Source organism: Dendropsophus ebraccatus, chromosome 2 (assembly GCF_027789765.1).
Source record: "Dendropsophus ebraccatus isolate aDenEbr1 chromosome 2, aDenEbr1.pat, whole genome shotgun sequence".
Lineage (NCBI taxonomy): Eukaryota > Metazoa > Chordata > Amphibia > Anura > Hylidae > Dendropsophus > Dendropsophus ebraccatus.
Window position 1 is genome coordinate 22,060,693 of NC_091455.1, and position 19,495 is coordinate 22,080,187.

The window sequence follows — 19,495 nt, forward strand, 5'->3', positions numbered from 1 at the left end:
TAGGCCATGGGATACATGTACAATGTGGCTCAAAATCTCCATGTTTCTCTACTTGTATAGATGTTTGTACAAACTTGTCCCAAAAATAGAAGGTGGATGGATTTCTGGTTGTGGAAATTTGTTGCCATACATCAGTCAATCATCACATGATCAATCATATAGACTGATGGGGGCTCCATGTACCCCCATACAAGCCCCATGCACAAGGTTTTGCTAAGTGCACGATTGCTATCTCGACACCATCAGCACTTTGCAGAGCGCTGGACTCCAGGTGAAACTGCTCTTTGGCATGAGTTGAGCAATATTACAGTGCACCCTGTAAGGTAATGGAGCCCATATCCTACATTTACCTGCATTTTCTAGCTCAGATCAGATAGAAGCAGATCCAGCAAGGTCAGCTCTTCTGTGTAATCCCCTCATATTTTTTTTTTTCCTTTTAGACTGACTAAACAAGATAGGATCTTGCATAAACACATAAAGTAGCTATGGGCCTTTACAAACACAACCTTGGGGCTGTACAGTACTGTGTAACATCACCCTGACATGACAGAAACAGCAACAGAGACAGGTGGACGGGCTTATACTGGAGAGAGGCAAAAAACAGTTATGAGCGGTAACACTTGCGTATGGTACACAAGTTCTTAAAGGGGTACTCTGATGAAAATCTTTTCCTTTTAAATCAAATGGTTTCAGAAGCTTATAAAGATTTATAATTTACTTCTATTTAAAAATCTCCAGTCTTCTAGTACTTATCAGCTGCAGATGTGGTGTATTCTTTTCAGTCTGACACAGCGCTCTCTGCTGCCACCTCTGTCCATGTCAGGAACTGTCCAGAGCAGTAGAGGTTTTCTATGGAGATTTGCTGCTGCTCTGGACAGTTCCTGACATGGACAGAGGTGGCAGCAGAGAGCACTGTGTCAGACTGGAGAGAAAACACATCATGCAGGGCATTTTTTTTAATAGAAGTAAATTACAAACCTATTTAATATTGTGAAACCAGTTGGTTTCAAACAAAAAAGATTTTCGCCGGAGTAACCCTTTAACTTTATCCAGGGTTGGATTTATTCCTGCGGACACACATTGATATATTTAGACACCCTATAGCGGTGTCATAAATTAAAGGGGTTATCCAGCGCTACAAAAACATGGCCACTTTTCCCCCTCTCTTGTCTCCAGTTCAGCTGTGGTTTGCAATTAAGCTCCATTTACTTCAATGGAACTGAGTTTGAAACCCCACCCAATCTGGAGACAAGAGAAGGGGAAAAAGTGGCCATGTTTTTTTTAGCGCTGGATAACCCCTTTAAGGGCAGGGGTGTCAAAATTGCGGCCCTCCAGCTGTTGCAAAACTACTATTCCCATCATTCCTGGACAGTCAATGATTTGTTTTTCAAAGCTGCTGACAGGTTTTAATGATCTTCTGATATGTTATGGATACCTACACTTTACTGTAATCTCTGATCTCCACTAAGGGGCTCGATAGAGGGATCAAACCCCATCGACACTGTCTTCTGTTTCTGCAACCCCTGAATAGTACAGGGCCTTGCTTGGAATTAGAGATGAGATCCTCCCCAGGTGCCTGGAGAAGCTGGATACAGTCCTGGGAAAACTTCTTGGAGTTTCCCATGACTGGATCCAGCTTTTCCGAGCACCCCAGGGGGAGGGCAGTGAGTTATTAGACAGCCGGCTGGATTTCAGGGATAACAAAGCCCTTCACCTCGTTGTTGCTGTAAATTCGCTTATCTCTACTTGGAATGTGGTGACAAATGTCTATTGTGAAAAACGTCAATATAAAAAATCATTATATCAGTCGAATTTAAACTATAATCGCTCTGTGTAATTGCAGGCAACGATCGAAAAATCTTTCGTATGCCGTTGATTTAGATCTGAACCTAAAATTATCGTTAATCGTTCGCTGTAATTCCACATTCGTTCGATCAAGTTCCCCATTTTTTCTCTAATCGTTGAGGGTAATTGCACATTGTTCATTGTTTTGCTGGGATCAGAAGGAATAAACGATCGTAGAAACGATCGCAATAACGATGGTGACTAACGACTGCCGTTCTGTGTAATATGGTGAACGATTTCAGGTTAACAGTAAACAATCTCGTTTGCGATAGTTTATCATTAGTTGTTAAAAATCGCTCTGTGTAATAGGACCCTAAGGCATACTCACAGCTCCGATCATCCTCATGCTGCTGTTCCAATGTCTCCAGACGCCTGGTGTCTTTGGCTTTTACCTGGTCCCGATAATATTGTGACCTTGCAGAAATCACTGGCCAGTGTGGACTGTGATTGGCTGAGCAGGCATCTCCTTCAGGGTCACCATGTGACCAGAAACGAGAAGAAGCCAAAAGCTTTTGGAACTGAACAAGGGAAAATTGCAGCAAGAGAGTATGGTTTATGATATGTTTTGGCACCACCCAGGGCCCCATTGTAAAAAGTGTTTTCGTTCTTGGACAACCAATTCTAAGAAGGTTGACCAAAAGACACAGGTACATAAAGGTCAACCGATAATCAGACAGTGCAAGACGGAACAAAAATCCTATGAGGCCAACAGTCCCGTATTAGGAGAAACAATTCCTTCCCGACTTCAATAATAGCAACCTGAATAAATCCCTGGATCAACGTTCCATCTAGAAAAATCTACCGGTAGTAGCCATAACTTATGATACATGTTTTCATACATGTTTTCCTGTAGTCTCACTGCTATTACAGTAAAGAATCACATTTAGGATGATAGTAAAAACTTCTTTCTTTAGCATATAGAACAATTATTGTATCCAACTGATGACCAAACCATTCTTCTTCTGAAAAATTGTCGGCCAGGTTTGAAATTTTTGAGCGATAGCCGGACATAAGATGTCTTGGTCTCAAATTATATTTTGGAGAAGAATATTCTCAAAATATGTTTGTTGTCCTTCATCATGTATGATCGGTTTGGACACCTGTAATGGATGTCTAGGCTAAAACGTGTATGGCTGCATCTGCAAAACTTTTGTTCATTAAGATAATGGGTATGGCCACCATTAGGCAAGATTTTTTTTGGGGGGGGATATATGAACTTTCATTTTCTTTACTTCAAAGGATGATATACTTGAAGGTTGGACAACACACTAAATGGCGTAATAGACTTTGTAACGCAAAGTTCCTCGATCAGTACCAGAGGCCCATACAATACTGCAACAGCTGGGTGAGGGTAAAGCGACTGTCGTCTTTCACCCATCCTGTACTGCTGCTGAGGGTCTTTGAGGACCTACTCCCTGCTCTGCCAAGGGGTTGCACCAGTCACTTTATTAAAGGGGTTATCCAGCGCTACAAAAACATGGCCACTTTTTCCCCTCTCTTGTCTTCAGCTCAGGTGTGGTTTGCAATTAAGCTCCATTTACTTCAATGGAACCGAGTTTGAAACCCCACCCAATCTGGACATAAGAGAGGGGGAAAAGTGGCCATGTTTTTGTAGCACTGGATAACCCTTTTAAGATCTACCCTGCACCTTACGTAACACTGTGTAATAGTAATATGTTCCCAATGACATGGAGCAAATTCGATTGGATTTGAACCCAGGACCCCAGTGCTGCAAAACACCACGCAAAACTCTAATAAGGCAAACTGTGATTACGGATATCTTTACATTTCAAAGTGCAAAATGTGCCTTGTATATAGGCTCAAGTCCAAGCAATCTTCCCTGGTATATATTAGGTATGTGTGCCTAAGGATTACTCAGTAAAGGACACCACTCACTTAATCCACTAAACCCACTGCTCTGGCCTGCGCAAACATCCACTTTCCCATATTTACCTCTGTGGTTCACATTGGGAAAATAATCTTTTTGGGACAATTCAATCAAAACTACGACCCAACAGAAACATACAAGATGGCAACCTTTATTCTGTATATGATGCCAGTAGGTAACCTCTTTCCCCGAAAATAAGTCTTATATTATTTTTTGCTCCCAAAGATGCACTGTGTCTTATTTCCAGGGGATGTCTTATTTTTTCATTAAAAAAAACAAAAACAAATATTTATTATATACTGTACAGTCCGTAGACTGTAACAATCTCCCACAGCAGTTCCTTGACCACTTGTACAGCAGGAATGGTATTGCAGCTTCTGGCCACCAGGTGGAGCTCATCACAGAACACTCATACAGCACAGCAGGGACAGAGTACGGTATTGCGGCAGGTGACGGGATAACGGCAAACTGTATGTAGCTCTACATTTATCATTAGGGGACAACGGGGAAGGCAGCATGCAACGGGCCTCCTGATGCCTTACCTGCACAGTTACAAGTGCCAGAAGCCGCAGAAGGGAACATCAGGGTTGGGGCAGGTGACGGTCTTCATGTCGTGCATGCAGCTGCTCTGCAACAGACAGTGACCATAAGGGACAACGGCGAAGGGCTCAAAAGAATCACAGCTGCATGCCCTGGTGATCTGTTCTGCGGGCATGCTTCCAAACCAAAACTTTGCTAGGTCTTACATTTGGGGGAGGCCTTATATTTAGCAAAACCTCTACTAGGTCTTATTTACAGGGGATGTCTTATTTTTGGGGAAACGGTATATTTTAACACCTTTCAACAATGTTTTTAGCTTTTCAATCGTCTTTCAAGAATCATATAAGTGCTTGTTTCATCCCTGCCTCTTTTTTTCCCCCATGGCGCCATTTAATGTATCCTATATTGTATCAGCAAACTTTAATCACTTAACAACACCCCAAAATATATTGATTCTTCCATTGTGTTTTTATTTTTCTTGTAGGATAAGTGCCAGCCCTCCTGGATTCAACATATAATATATTATGAAGCCCCAAAAATTTGTGGGAGGTGTGTGTGTGTGTGTGTGTGGGGGGGGGTGATTGAAAATAAAAATTACATTTGGCAATTTTGAGGAGCAATAGATTTTTTTTCCTGACATGCTAAATTTATTAAAAGGGTCAGTATCATTCTAACAAAATCAAATTTGGATATAACTTTACATTTTCCAGACTACAGAGCTGCATAAAATTGTGCATACTTATGTGCAGTTTTTATCAGTACTATATTTGTGTAGATTTGACCTTTTGATCATCGTTACAATTATTATATAATAATTACTTAATAAATATTTATTGAATGATACCACCATACTGTTACTAGGTCAATATTTTCCTCATACATTGTGCATATAGTGGTAGAAACCAGGTATACACAGATTGTAAAAGTGGTTACCATGCAGTTACATCCAGTGACTCACAGGGGGCATCTGTCATCAGCGTTGTTCTTTTTTCTTTTTCTTTGTTTAACTGTATTTTTAAGTATAAACATAGGAAAATATACAAAGCGTACAATATGGTAAACAGTACAATAATAGGAACCTAAACAGGGAGCCCCCATCTAGTAACTCAGAATTCCCCAAAGGTTAACAGGTTTAAAAGCATATTGAGAGTAAAGATAAAAGATGAATCAGAAAATACATTTTTAGCTCTAGAGGAGGTTGGTATGAACATTTTCTTCCCGCAGAAGACACATTTCACCGTATGATATACAATGAGAGATAAGGTGTTCTCTCAGCCATGTTGATTCTGTATCTGTTTACTGTCTTCTTTGGTTTTATCTGCTTTATGTAACATTTAGTTTTTACAAATCTGCTGCTAACAAAACACTGTGGATCAGAAACCTTTAGGAACAGATTTCTGGCCAAAAATTAATAGCGGCAGGGTAGCGGGGATCGGGCTAGCTTCACGAGATTATAATAAAATGTTAGGTTAATGCCGAATGAGACAGTAACTGAGATGGGACTCAATGTGTTTGATGGTGGCAGATTTCATCACTGGGCTAAAGTTATAAAGAACAGAAAACACAGGGCTCATGTTCCTCGGGAGACTCATGAATCTCAAGCATGAAAGGTTTACACAGAAAACCAAGTGTGGCCATGTGGTAATGATCTCAGTTACTTTACACTAGAGCCAAGTTATCTTTCTCCAGAAATGCTGCCATCTCGAGCTCCATCGTGTCCATTAGGTAGAGGATAAAGTATGGTGAACTGTTTTCAGTTACATAGATACAATCATGTAAGTATATAAGGGCTGCCAAGTTTGTGGTTTTATTTGAGAGTCTTTTTGATTTTTGAACATATGGATAACCCTGTTAAGCTTTACATTGACGAGCTTTGTTTTTATCCTTGTATCTCTTGTAAATTTTTTGTGCTGTGCTTTCTAATGGTTGATGCTGGCTTGTGATGTCAATAGTGAAGAGTTTCCTGTAGGTCCCAGGTTTAATCCCCTCGGACCGCGGTTCACACTACGAATCGGTGTGGAGATTCCACTCGGAAACCCCCGCCCGCGGACTCCACGCCGACTCCAGTCTGCTATCTCTTTCAATGGGAGGCCTTGCATGCCTCCACTCTCCACAACTTTCTGCTCAAAGAGTTGACCTGAACAGACCCTTAGGCTACTTTCACACGTTCTGTAGTTTTGTCAGATTTGCAATTACGGAAGAATTTAGGGCCGTTCATTTCAATTGGGCTGTTCACACTGTCCGTATTTTTACAGATCCACGAACTGCAGAAATTACATCCGCAAAAGTTACTGAGCAGCTCTTGTACAGACTAATTGGAGCATAGATTGTCCCATAGAAGTCTATGGGAGCGTCCAAAAATTTTTTGGGGTGCTGTGTTTGCCCACAGCTGTCCAAAAACAATATCAATGGTTTGGCACTTTATAATCTATAACCACTAATGACAACTGGATCCACCACTATACTCCTGAGGCCAAAGAACGGTCAAAACAAAGGACAACAAACAAGCTCTAACGGAGAATGTTTCATAGGCCACCAAGGTTATGGAATTTTTTTTTAGTGTGTATAGAATAATAATTTTCAAATGTAGCCAAGAGGCATAAGTGTCAGCCATAGGTGTGAGGTGCAGCAGCTCCTTTCTCTCTCCATGTCCGTATAGAATATTAATGTTGTTATTCAGGCCTACAATGTTTCACTCTTTCCTTACTTGTCATGTTTCTCCAAGGTCCTTTCTAGTCAGAGGTAATATTTTAGGTTTTCGATGGTTCCTGTACACCTGGGTGTCGTTAACATGGCAAAACGTGTTTTTGATGTGGTTAAAGACAGAAACATAGAAAATGCACTGGAAAAACTGGGTAATTATTTTGGCAGTGTTTTTGTTCCCTTTACATCCTTTTTGAATGAACATACTTATTCACAAGATTTGACATAGCTATGAGACACTACTACACATACTAATCTAGCCATTCCCACCATTTCTTTGGCTGCCCATCTTCTTTCTCATACGGTAATGCCCCGTCGAATATTCCATGTATAGGTCAACATGTGATTTATAAAATAAAAAATCAGTCCATGGCTGGCATGGATTTATTTTGATGCAAGCCATGTTTTATGTGGCTTGGCAGCAGCTTCCTGGCACAGGTTGCTCATGTGCAGAGAGTAGGATCACATTTAAACACCAATTTGCAGACATATAATCTACATAAACAGTTGGGTAACACTGTAAATATACGGCTTATCTTGTACCGATCCCGTTACAGCCTGTACTAAAGCCCGAGCTGCATTCACAATTTGAGACTCGTAATAAATTGACACTCGTAATATTCCTTGTTTGTATCTACAGAACATACTCTAAACAAAGAACTTTACATTAACATTACTTTCTCAAAATGTATAGGGCTATAAAAGTTTAGGAGCTTTTAGGACTGCGTCTGTTGCCAAGCTGTGAACTGTTTCAAAGTCAGCCCCAAGGTGCACATGGGTATATGTCAGAGTGAGCCCACTGCCTTTCCAACTCTCAGCTTGATAAACATAGAGCATAGCTGCCCAGATGCATGCCCTGTCTTCCCCATAGCCCATACTCCTCTCTGCTATGCCATGACATAGCAAGGCACTGAACAGACTGCATGGGGGGGATGATGTACAGCACCCGACTAGAGATGGGGTGTGGAGAAGGGGATACTGATGCACTGGCTTTGCAAGGTGCTATGTGGGCGGGAGGAAAAGAAACAGCCAAAGCAAAAAAGAAGGGGTTACACTAAGCACATTACTACTGTTTCAGTTGAGATGTGAGGTAAGCCTTGATTTACCTTTCAGGGACAGTGGGGAGGAGGCTGGCATGCGTGCAGTCCAGGCTCACCCTCTTGTGCACAGCACTAGCTCCAGTCTATGTTCTAAATTTAATTTTAATCCAGCTGCCATAGATGGACTAAGTTTTAAGGGAACCAGTCACATTAAAAATGCCTATTAAGCTAGGGAAAAATGCTGATAAATCACTCAGCATACGTCCCATACGTGTCCCTATATCCTCCATCCTTGCAAAGTAAACCTTGTAAAATTACTTTTACAAATTAGTGCGCTGTATGTTAATGACCGAGTAGTCATTTGAGCGGTGGGCTGTTTGAATGTAGTCATGTCCCCATGGCGGTTCACAATGTAATCACGCCCCTCTGGGCGGGAGGGGCATTATTAAAACTCTAGTGAGGCTATGACGTCATCCAGAGGTGTGCCGTAGCACACGTTCTCATAACATCACCTACAGCACAGAAAAAGACTCGCTGTACTGTGCATGTGCGGCGTGATGAGAACTTCAGCACGCCGATGTGCGCTATGGCACACCTCTGGATGACATCACAACATCACCTGTATATTGTGGTTTATTTGCATGAGTCTTGCTGTAAAGCATGTCACTAAATGCTGTTAAAAGCAGCCCAGGCAAGATGGCTGCCCCCATAACAATGTACAAAAAGTGAAAATGTAAAAAAAAATTACAGTCAGAAAATAGAAGATTAGAATAAAAGAACAACTTTTAGTATCGGACTCTACTCAGAAATAGAAAATTTAGGCAACACGTTCCCTTTAACAAATGTGTTTCTTTGTGACTAGTGTTCAAGACACTGCAATAACAATGGAAAACAATGTTTCACATTCATCAGCTTTGAGCGTGTAAATCAAAAGTAAAATTGAGCCCCTTTGTAATAATTCTCCAGACCAGATGTCCACGTTTATAAGGTTTTAATAAATGGGATTTGGAGCCGGATCGTTGCTGAGCCACCATAGTCAACACGCTTACAAAAAAGCTGGCATGGTTTATTTGAACCATCTGTTTGCAATGAACTGGATTGGCCTTGGGGTAGTATAATACTTTATGTGCATGGGCTCGTAGAACTGCAGTAGCCACAAATCTCACCACAACATGAAGATCACATCTGGGCTGGTTCCTTACACAAAGTCTGGCTCATACAATACGTCACACAAAAAGGTTTCTCTTCAACCTCTTCCCTCTACAGCAAAGCCACGTCTCGGGATACATATAAAGTAAACAGTACAGGAGAAATGTAACCAAAATTTTCATTAGTTTACATGGAATATTAATATGAGCCCCTAATTCTGTGTCGAGGGGCTGGAGCTCTTCTCTATACAGAGCTCAATATCTGCTCCATTCATTCAGGCATTACAGGAGTTAACATTTCACTTTATGGTTGTGGTCAATGGTCAAAAAAACAAACAACAGGATAGTCTTTTCTTTAAAGGATAGGTGCGCTTCCTTTGAATGTATAGAATGTTTTAATAGGGTGCACATTTCATATTGCCTGATCAGACTACACATAGGATTATTCTGTAGTCTGTCACCATGGAGACACACAGATTTCTAAAACAAGACAAAGAAGAATTTCTTGTTTTAGAGCCCTCTAGGAAAAAATTATAAATAAAACACAGATGAGATGCAAAATGCCTGTCTTAAAGGGGTAGTGCGGTGCTAAACAATTATTCATAAAATAACACACATTACAAAGTTATACAACTGCACTATACGCACCTGATTCGTGTGGACCCCCGTCCGCCATCTTGGGACAATGATGTCATCTTCGGGCGGCCGGCCAAACCACTCCATCCGTGCCTCGTGCCGGTCCCCCTCTGCCACGTAATCAGCTGCTCAGCCGCGATTGGCTGAGCATAACTGCGGTCAGCCAATTGCGGCTGAGCACAGTAATGACGCGGCAGAGGGGGGCCGGCACGAGGGATGGATGGAGCGGTTTGGCCAGCCGCCCGAAGATGACATCATTGTCCCAAGATGGCAGACAGGGGTCGACACGGATCAGTTGAGTATAGTGCATCACACTTCCGGGTCTGGCGTGGGTTGGTAGAAACACGGGGAAGGGGGCCATTCACATACATAACATACATTACAAAGTTGTATAACTTTGTAATGTGTTATTTTGTGAATAATTGTTTAGCGCCACACTACCCCTTTAAAATGGGGTTCCATGTCTACACTGACAACATGATAGCAGAAGTCTGGGGCAATAAAAAAAATGTTCAGTACAGCACGCCGGGATTCTCCATCTCTTCCCCCTGCTATATCAAGAGTGACAGATACTTTGGTTGGCCAGTCAGTGACTGGGGCGGGACACCGCTGCAGTTACTGATTGGCTAAGCGTGTTAACTCCCACCCTTTCCTGCCGAGTTGTAACCTTCCAGGAAAAGAAGAGATTACATTTGGCAGGTTCCGTAAGCCTGGTGATGTGGTATTGCAAGGGCACAAGGACCAGTCAGTAGAGGTTACTTATTACGTTCCCCCCACCCCCTGCCCGCAGTGTAATTGTCAGTTTTGCAGGACTTCTCCTTTAATAATAACCAGAGAAAACAGCTAACTTTGAAGTTTTCACTTCATAGGGGGCATAGTCGCTCTATAAATTCATAACAAGATATGATAAGATATAATGTAAAGTAGTACATGCTAACTGTAACACATACCTGTAAATTGTTATCTTACTGGTGGTGGAAAGATTGAGGAGAGGAGCCTAAAGAATCCCAGAGTCTTCACCTTTAACCTCCCTCAAGAAGGTATGGCCTTTGCTGCAGTAAGATCCCCAGGACTCTTACCTTGAAACAGTCACAGATTAGCAGCAGTTGGATTGTAGTCAAGAACAGGACCACTAGAAAGGTCCATAAGGTGACAGACCAGAGGAACAAACTGATACAGAGGAAGAAACCATACATACCAGGCAGACAACCTGAAGGACAAGGCAGAAGCATATTTAGGAGTAGTAACAAGGATGAGGGCAGGATAAGGAGTGGGACACCAAATGGTAGGCAGGTAAGCTAAAAGGACAAGGCAGGAGGGTAGTCAGGAAGAAAGCTTAGTCCAGGTACAATTCCTGGACACATATAACAAAAACATGAAGTACACAGTTCTACAATATTTCAAACCTTCAGTGATGATATGAGGCGTTTCTTCATGATTTTCACCTCCTAAATTCACATCTGACAGAAAATATTTACTTGGCTATCGTCTCTATAATATCAGAGTTTTCCTTTTACTGTTATATATAACACTGTTATACATTTAGTGGATATTCCTGTTCCAATGGGAATTTTGGGTAGAAAAGATATGTAAATTAGCCTCAATAAAGATAAAGCAGACCAGCACAACCACCTGTAAGCATAAGTGATCCTGAGTTGGGCAATGCGGCAACACACGGGGTGCTCTAGGAAGATACCAGGGTGGCCCCTTTTACGTCAAGTCTAACTCTGTGGCGAGTATTGCGACATGACAAGGGTTTACCAAGGCAGGCATCCATCCACAGACGATCGTTTCGGGGTAGTTGCCCCTCGTCAGTGTGGAGTAGGATTCTGGCTAACAGGGGCAATGAAAAATAGACCAACAAAACACAGCAATCGCTGAGCTCAGGGAGACACTCTGTCTGAACAATCGCACATGCGCGCAGGAAACTGCTGTCACACTATCAGCTGCTAAACGGCGTCCCCGCCGACTGCTACACACTTTGTTCTCTGGTTTTAATGAAGATGTTTGAATAAAGAAGACTTTTATACGGTGAGTGCCTCCATACATTTTCTTTCCTGAAATATGTCAATTAGCGTTCAGACCAACGTTTTTGGGTAGCTTTCCCTTTAAGTCAGTGTTTGAATCCAATTCAAATTCTTATAAGATGTATGATAAGCTAGAAATTCCGAAGGAAAGAATACTCATCTGTACCCAGCAGTTTCAGAGTTATTTCCCCACTATCAGTACAGAGCCTATCATTGTGGGATCAAAGGGAGAGCATCATAAAGACACAGAGAGACTTACCATTCATGCTCCAATTGTGATTCTATGAAGTCATGTACTGTAGCGCTCTCGCATCATATTTTCAAATAAAACTTAGGACTTATTTTCTACATTTCATAGTTCCTCTTCCTACAACATGGATGTCCAGGAGATGGAAACATCAATATCAATTATTGTAGACCATCATCAAATACTTATGTTTTCTAGGATACTTTGCAAACTAGCACTGGCAGTGAAGTTGAGTGAATTCGGTAGTCGGCTTATTCGCCGGCTGCCTTTTATTTCCGTGCCGCTCCCCCTTGGGTGCCTGGAGAAGCTGGATCCAGTGCTGGGGTGGAATAGTAGGGAGTGGCACAGAAATCAAAGGCAGCTGCCGAATATGCTGACTGCTGAACAATCGATTTGCTTATAATAAACTTGCTTGTAATATAGATTTGCTCATCTCTAATTGTCAGGCAAAAATAGGCAAAAAATCTATGTGATATAGGTGAGAAAAAAATTGGATGTGGCTGGGATGGTGCCAAGGAGCTGGACACATTTATTTATATGGGTGCCCTGAGGTCAGTGGTTCAGTATATGGTGTACTGTAAGCCTTGTTTTTTGTAGAACAAGTTGTACTTTTTAATTTTTGGGATTACATTCTATTCAATTTTTTTTCTTTTTTGGAACTTGGGGGGGGGGGGGGGGGGGGGGCATATGAAAAAAAATCTAATGTTCTTTTTATTTCATAATATGAAAAATTGTGTTGTGTAACATTTTTTTTTCTTGATGGAGCTGAGCAGGGTTTGTATTTTCTTCTCACAAAGACTTCATTGCATTTTAAAATAGTCCCATAACTTGCAATGCTCTAAATGCTCATATAATACACTGCACTACTACTATAATCTTTGAATCCATCAATAAATATGGACCAATATAAAAATAATAACAACAACCACCACCTTTATCTTATAGGGGAACTCCAAAGATCCCATTAAAAAAAGAAAAAAAAAATGCACAAAAAGCATATAGGTACACTCGCTGATCCCTGCAAACTGGCTGTTCATGTAATAGTAACCTATTACAAACAAGCTTAGATTATAGGTGAGGATTGAACAGGGTCAAATCTTTCTTAGGGTGCGTTCACACCTATAGGATCCGCAGCAGATTTGATGCTGTGTCCAGTTATTTAAATGAAATATGCTGCGGATCTGCTGCGGATCCACAGCAGAAAATCAGCTGTTTTTACCTTAGCCAACTCAAGCAAACCTACTTTATGAAATAGTATAACATACTTTTAAGATTACCTGCAAGACCCTAGCTGGATTCTTGTATGTAGTGAGCTGTAAGGATTGGTTCAATCCATGATCTTTTTGGTACCTGATGGGCCGGGGAACTTCGGCTTCCAAGGAAAAGATGCAGCATCCTGCCATACTCCACTATATCTACAATGTGACCTTTCCTGTATGAAGGACATCTGCTCTCTAGAGATCAATCAGGTCCTGAGAAGCTAGGAGTTTCTAAATTCTGAACGCCCTGCAAAAAACTGGCAAAACAGAGGTTGAATTTCTCACTGAACACGGACCTCCAATGTGCACATATCCTAAAAAACTAAAGATCAGATGTATAGGTGGCGACTCTTACACAACTCACCGCAGGTTACAGATCGCCTGGCTCTGCACTGATTTGTGCCACCCTCTCAAATGTTCTAGCTTTACAGACAATGGTTACAGATGTAGGTTTTCTGGTAAATCTGTATTTTTCTTACTAGGAATAAAACCCTACATAAAGAAAGGAAGCCGTCTGGGCCTCAGAACCACAGAAGAACGTCCTTCTATGACCCGGCTTGTTAAAAGTCAGTGGTAACAAGAGCTTAGACATTGTTTTCTTAAAAAAAGTTTAATAGACATTGTGTTGTTAAAAAGGTTATAATGGCGGCCCAAACTTACGTCGACAAAGCACTCTTTTTTTGCAAATATTCTGTAAAAAATGCTGGAAAGCCCATGTAGCCCTTTTAATGTCAATTACCACAGGGGGCGCCCTCTCACACAAAGGAGCCTCTAGGACTGAAGGGTAATCTATTCCATAATACAGGCTTTTCTATCCAGACTGACACCTAGTAGAAACCAATGACTGCAACAACACAAACATGTAGAGCACAGTCTTTTGGTGCGGGATAACGCTGGCCATCTGTCATAGAAGTGGCAGCTAGATCACTCGGAGAGAGAAGGAGAACGGATGGAACGGCCGCTGGCGGGGCTGTTAGAGAAGGGCAAGGCCTCCCGCTCTTTGTCTTTGCTTTCATGCTTGTGCTTGTGTTTATGTTTGTGCTTGTGCTTCTTCTTCTTTTTCTTGTGGTCGTGGTGATGATGGTGGTGGTGGTCTCCATGCTTGGAGGAGCTGGACTCTTTGATAAAAGATGATAATGGAGTTTGGGGGATGGACATAATATGCAGGTCCATGGAAGATTGTTCTTTGCCTGTGAAGAAAGGGGGAGATAGTGTGAATTTTCTGGACAGAAAAGGACTGAAAAATGTTAATAATAAAGCAGCAGATTGTCCCATCTATTCAAACCTTTAGGGGAAAAGTTTCGTACACAGAATAAAAGTACACCGGTATGGATGGATGTTCATGACAGTGAATTTCTTTTGTAGTAGTTTTTAAGAAGTATCAGTCACCAAGTTGTTACTGTCGCTTTACATGTGACATGTAGCACAAAATTTTTCATAAATTTGTGAATAGAATAATTTCAGAATATTCGGGGGAAAAAAACACAAAAAAAACTAATTCATTTGGCACTGACCAGTCGTAGGCGCTTGCATCCGCTTGTGCGACTTTTTAAAAAGCCGCAAATGATAAATTGGGCGCAAATTTTGGCAGGGCAGATTAAAAAAAAGTTGCACCTAAATAATATTCGCCCATCGAATACTGGATCATGAATAGAACATAGACGAAAAAAGGGGGTGAATAAATCTTCAGTTAAAAATAGGCGCAAAGCCCTTAAAGGGTTAGTGCGGCGGTTAACTTTTATTCACTAAATAACACACATTACAAAGTTATACAACTTTGTAATGTGTGTTATTTAAGTGAATTGCCCCCTTCCCCGTGTTCCCCCGGAAGTGTTGGTGCATTATACTTACGTGTTCGCTGTCGACGCCGGCCGCCATCTTGTCTCGACGAAGTCATCTTTGGGAGGCCTACATCATCAGCTGCTCAGCCGCGATTGACCAGCTGATGACGCGGCAGAGGGGGGCGGGCATGTGGGACGGCTGGAGCGGTTCGGACGGCCTCTCGAAGATGACGGTGTCGACACAAGATGGCGGCAGGGGTCGACAGCGAACACGTAAGTATAATGCACCAACATTTCCGGGGTAGGGGGAACACAGGGAAGGGGGCCATTCACTTAAATAACACACATTACAAAGCGATCAGCCAAGGAGCGCAAAAACACCTGATCCTCAGCTGAGAGGAGCATCTTTCGCGGAGGGTTCAAAAGTTATTGTTATCTGTCGCACATGTTCCTGCTAGAACAGGAGATTTGCGTGCGATAGAGGGAAACTGACAGCACAGATATACATATATCCATGCTGTCAGTTTCCATATCACAAGCAGTGTGTAGGAAACAGTCTGCACTGTTTGTGATTCAGCTCTCACATCCTCCGGCCACTCCTGTATTTCCAAGCTGCTGCCTCCTCCTCCATAAAGACTGACAGCCTGAGGAAGTGGGGCGGCCTGAAGACCCGAGGATTGATGGTGCAGCCTGGCCGCTCGATTTGTAGTGCAGTGCAAAGGCACTTGTATGCATCCTTGCATGGCCCGTTGTTGGACCGTCTAAAATGACCTCAAGTGTTTATAGGCAAACAATTAAATTAAGGAAAGATACCCCGTAAAATATAATATTGTTGCACAACGGGCTAATATTTTCAGAATTTCTAAGTATCTGTTGCTCTAGTACACTGTTTATTGTTCTACGTAGTCCACTGTTTGACGAAATGCAATATTTTAGTTGACGTTATTACACTAATTTAGAGGCGCTAAGCCATTTGGCCCCTGGCCCCGATGAGTCACTTCAATTTCTTGCACACATGATGTTAATCGCTCTGCTGGTGGTTCTAATAAGGAACTGGCAGATGCGAAGTCATCCCAGCAGTGCTGAGTTTGGCCGAGATTTATCACTATGGTCATAATAATATTCCGTCACTCTGTAACCCTCCATGAAGGATTTCCTAGAAAAAGGAATGGGTCAGCACTTCAGTAGCTCGGTGTGCTTTATGTACAATCCAAATGGGAACCTTGGTCATTGACGTTATTTGGTGCGATGTTCCGTGTTGTCATCGAGCTGTTGCTGTAGAACTCTGCAGTCAGCATTATCACACAAACATTTAAATTTGCCCACAAATCCTGAAGCGAAGTTAGATGAGGGACCCAGCTCACAATCTACAATCCTTACCCCAAAAATAAGACATAGTAGAGGTTTTGTTTGCTGAATTGCCAAATATAAGGCCTACCCTGAAAGTAAGACCTAGCAAGATTTTTTTTGGAAGAATGCCCACCAAACAGAACACCAGGGCATGCAGCTGTGATTCTTTTTAGCCCATCTCCATTGTCCCCTACCTTCACCGTCCAATGAAAACCGTCACCTACCGCCAACTGTGATGTTCCCTTCCCCGGCTGTCCTTGGAAATGTGCAGGCGAGGCCTGCTGCCATCCCCTTTGGCCCCTACCGCCAAATGTAGAGCTACACACAGTCTGCCACTATCCCATTTCCTGCCGTAATACCCTACGCTGTCCCTGCCGTGCTGTACAAGTGTGCTGTGATCAGCTCCCTCTGGTGGCCAGAAGCTGCAGTACTGTCCCTGCTGTACAAGTGGACAGGGACTGCTGTGGGATTGTTACAGTCTCCGGACTGTACAAAATATAATAAATGTTCATTTTTCTTTTGACAATAAATGAAAATTCTACTTCATGGGAAAAAAAGACATCCCCTGGAAATAACACCTAGCACATCAGGGAGCAAAGATAAATATAACACACTTTTGGGAAAACAGGGTAATTCTGATGGGGTTGAGCACAGGGTATTGTGAAGCCAGTCAAGTTCTTCCAAATCAACCTCATCCACCATTGCCTTTATGGACCGTGCAAAAACAGAAGAGAGACAAGCCCAAAATTTTTCCACAAAGTGGAAAACACTCAATATCCAAAAAGGGTCCGTGGAGCCTCAGTAGTTAGTCTCAAAACACAGGAATAGCCAGATATCCCTCCAGGTATGGAAACCTGTTGCCAAGGGGTGCCTCCCAGTGGGGAGATCACCAAACCACCCTGATACATATGCCCCTTAAGTCCCACTCGGTTGGGAGTATTGGGACACACATAGGGAAATACCAGGGTGGCCTCTTTTACGTCAAAGTCTAAGTTGTGAGTATTGCGACATGAAAAGGGTTTCCCAAAGCCAGGCATCCATCCACAGACAGCTGTTTCGGGGTATTAACCCCTCTCGTCAGTGTGGAGCAGGATTCTGGCATAAATGCAATGAAAAACAGACAAGCAAATCACAGCCATCACTGAGCTCAGAGAGATCAGCAAAAAGAACACTATTCAACGAAACTAAGAGGCCTTAGTAAAGATGACCTCAACTTGAGCATAGGCTGTAACCATGTTTTCGGACTCCCTAGGGCTGCATCCAACTTCTTTGGCAACCAGTATTCAAATTCCTAATGATTGGACCAGAGTGTGCTAAATTTGCCCTCATCACTAGGCCTAAGCCACAAAATTGCTCTATAGAATTCTCCCCTACATCATTAACAGCTGCCACAATGCAGTGAGGTAGATAACATTGTCTTAGCATTCACCAAACCCAGGCTGGAATCTACAGAACACATTTTCTCTGCTCCAGAGTCGGCGGCTTTACACCACTCAAATCAAAGCTTGTCATAGTGGTTTGAGATGTAAGGCTGGCATGCAGCTCTTCGCCCATGGAAACCCATGCCATGAAGCTCCTAATGGGCAAAGTTTCTATTGCCAGATGAGATTTGGTCTCTGCCGAGTCTGCAGTGTTGGCGACTTCTTTGCAAAATGTTCCTCAGCACTCGGTGACTCTGTGGTCTCCACTTCATGGCTGAGCTGCTGCACAATTAATGCAATGCTGCATTGGGGATCTTTTTGTAGGAGATATTTTTTTGGTATTTAGGGATGCTTTGTATAGATAAATTATACCCCATCGTAGGTGGTAATTTTAATCTTTCCATAGATAGATTGATATTTCCTTTGTGCGTGATCTACTACATGCCCAACTGTTCATAACCTCTCCATCTTTCTTTACCTTGCACCAGATGACCTCTAATGAAAAACTCAATCATACATGTGATTTATTGTATCGTAGTTTTTCATCTTTTCACCATCTCTACTGAGGCGGTCATACAACATTTCCTCATCTGTTATCGCTTTCCAGAAGTCTTCTACCAGGGTCAATGATGACCATGTGAGCCCTTTTCTTGAACTCCATGTGTTTTCTCTTAGTTGTGAAGTGTGTCTGCGGCACTGAGCATCACTCCGACTCACGTGTACTGACTTCTAAAGTAGACTCCTCCAGGGTGAACATGTGGTTTTGCGGGACCTTTGAACTGATCCTCTGGGTCTTAACACAAAAGGAAGCCCTGTTCTTGAGTAAACTTCATCTCTTAACCCTTTCATGACCTTCATTTAAAAGGAGCGGAAAGAGGGGAAAAAAACAAAAACAAAAAGAAAATCCCAGCAGGAACATGATATAGGGAGAACTAAACCTCACCGACAAGGCTCTGCAGGGGGAAAGCACAAAATGGATAGTCAGGTTACAAACTCTACATGATAGTATTAGTAATATTTCCATCCAACATAATGGAACAGAGGGTGGGCTGGACCTAGGTTAATAATGGTCGAGGGGCCTCTTACCAGCCACCAGTTATAACACACCTCAGCCAGTTTGCATTGCAATACATGTGTACATGTTTTATCAAATTCATCTTTAAGGTTTTTGCATTGAATGCTAATTTTTAAAGGTCCTAGACTTCAGACCATAGAATCTTGAACATTGGCCACATGGTCAGTCTAACCCAGCTTTAAGATGCAGTGTCCACTATTACTGCTCCTGTATTTTAATTTGTTGTACAATGTTGAATAATTCTTCATAATAAAAGCGAATACTTTGTAATAAGACACTCTAAAAGATACATATGGTGGCACAGTACTTGGTTGAGCTGGGATCAAGAGTTTACATAAAGATTATAGATGAGCACAACTTGAGCATGCTTCGATCCGTTCCGCATTTGATTACCGATGGCTGAACAAGTTGGATGCTGCCCTAAGGAGTCCTGGAAGACATGGATACTGCCGTAGGCTCTTTAATAAAGATTTATTATAATGTCTGATCGCGCTCCTCTATTCTCTATTCAGTATGTGATAGTGCTCCTATGATG

At 42.2% G+C, this 19,495-nt stretch overlaps 1 protein-coding gene across 2 annotated transcripts in view; it reads right to left on the bottom strand.

Annotated features, from left to right (window-relative positions):
• Positions 1-13,924: 13,924 nt before the first annotated feature.
• The window catches only part of TAF2 (TATA-box binding protein associated factor 2), an 81,873-nt gene continuing 76,302 nt past the window's right edge, over positions 13,925-19,495 (bottom strand). For both annotated transcript variants that reach the window (XM_069957162.1, XM_069957161.1), the window contains exon 26: positions 13,925-14,523. In XM_069957162.1, the coding sequence (XP_069813263.1) occupies positions 14,258-14,523 (266 nt within the window). In that variant the 3' untranslated portion in view covers positions 13,925-14,257. The remainder of the gene's footprint in view (positions 14,524-19,495) is intronic.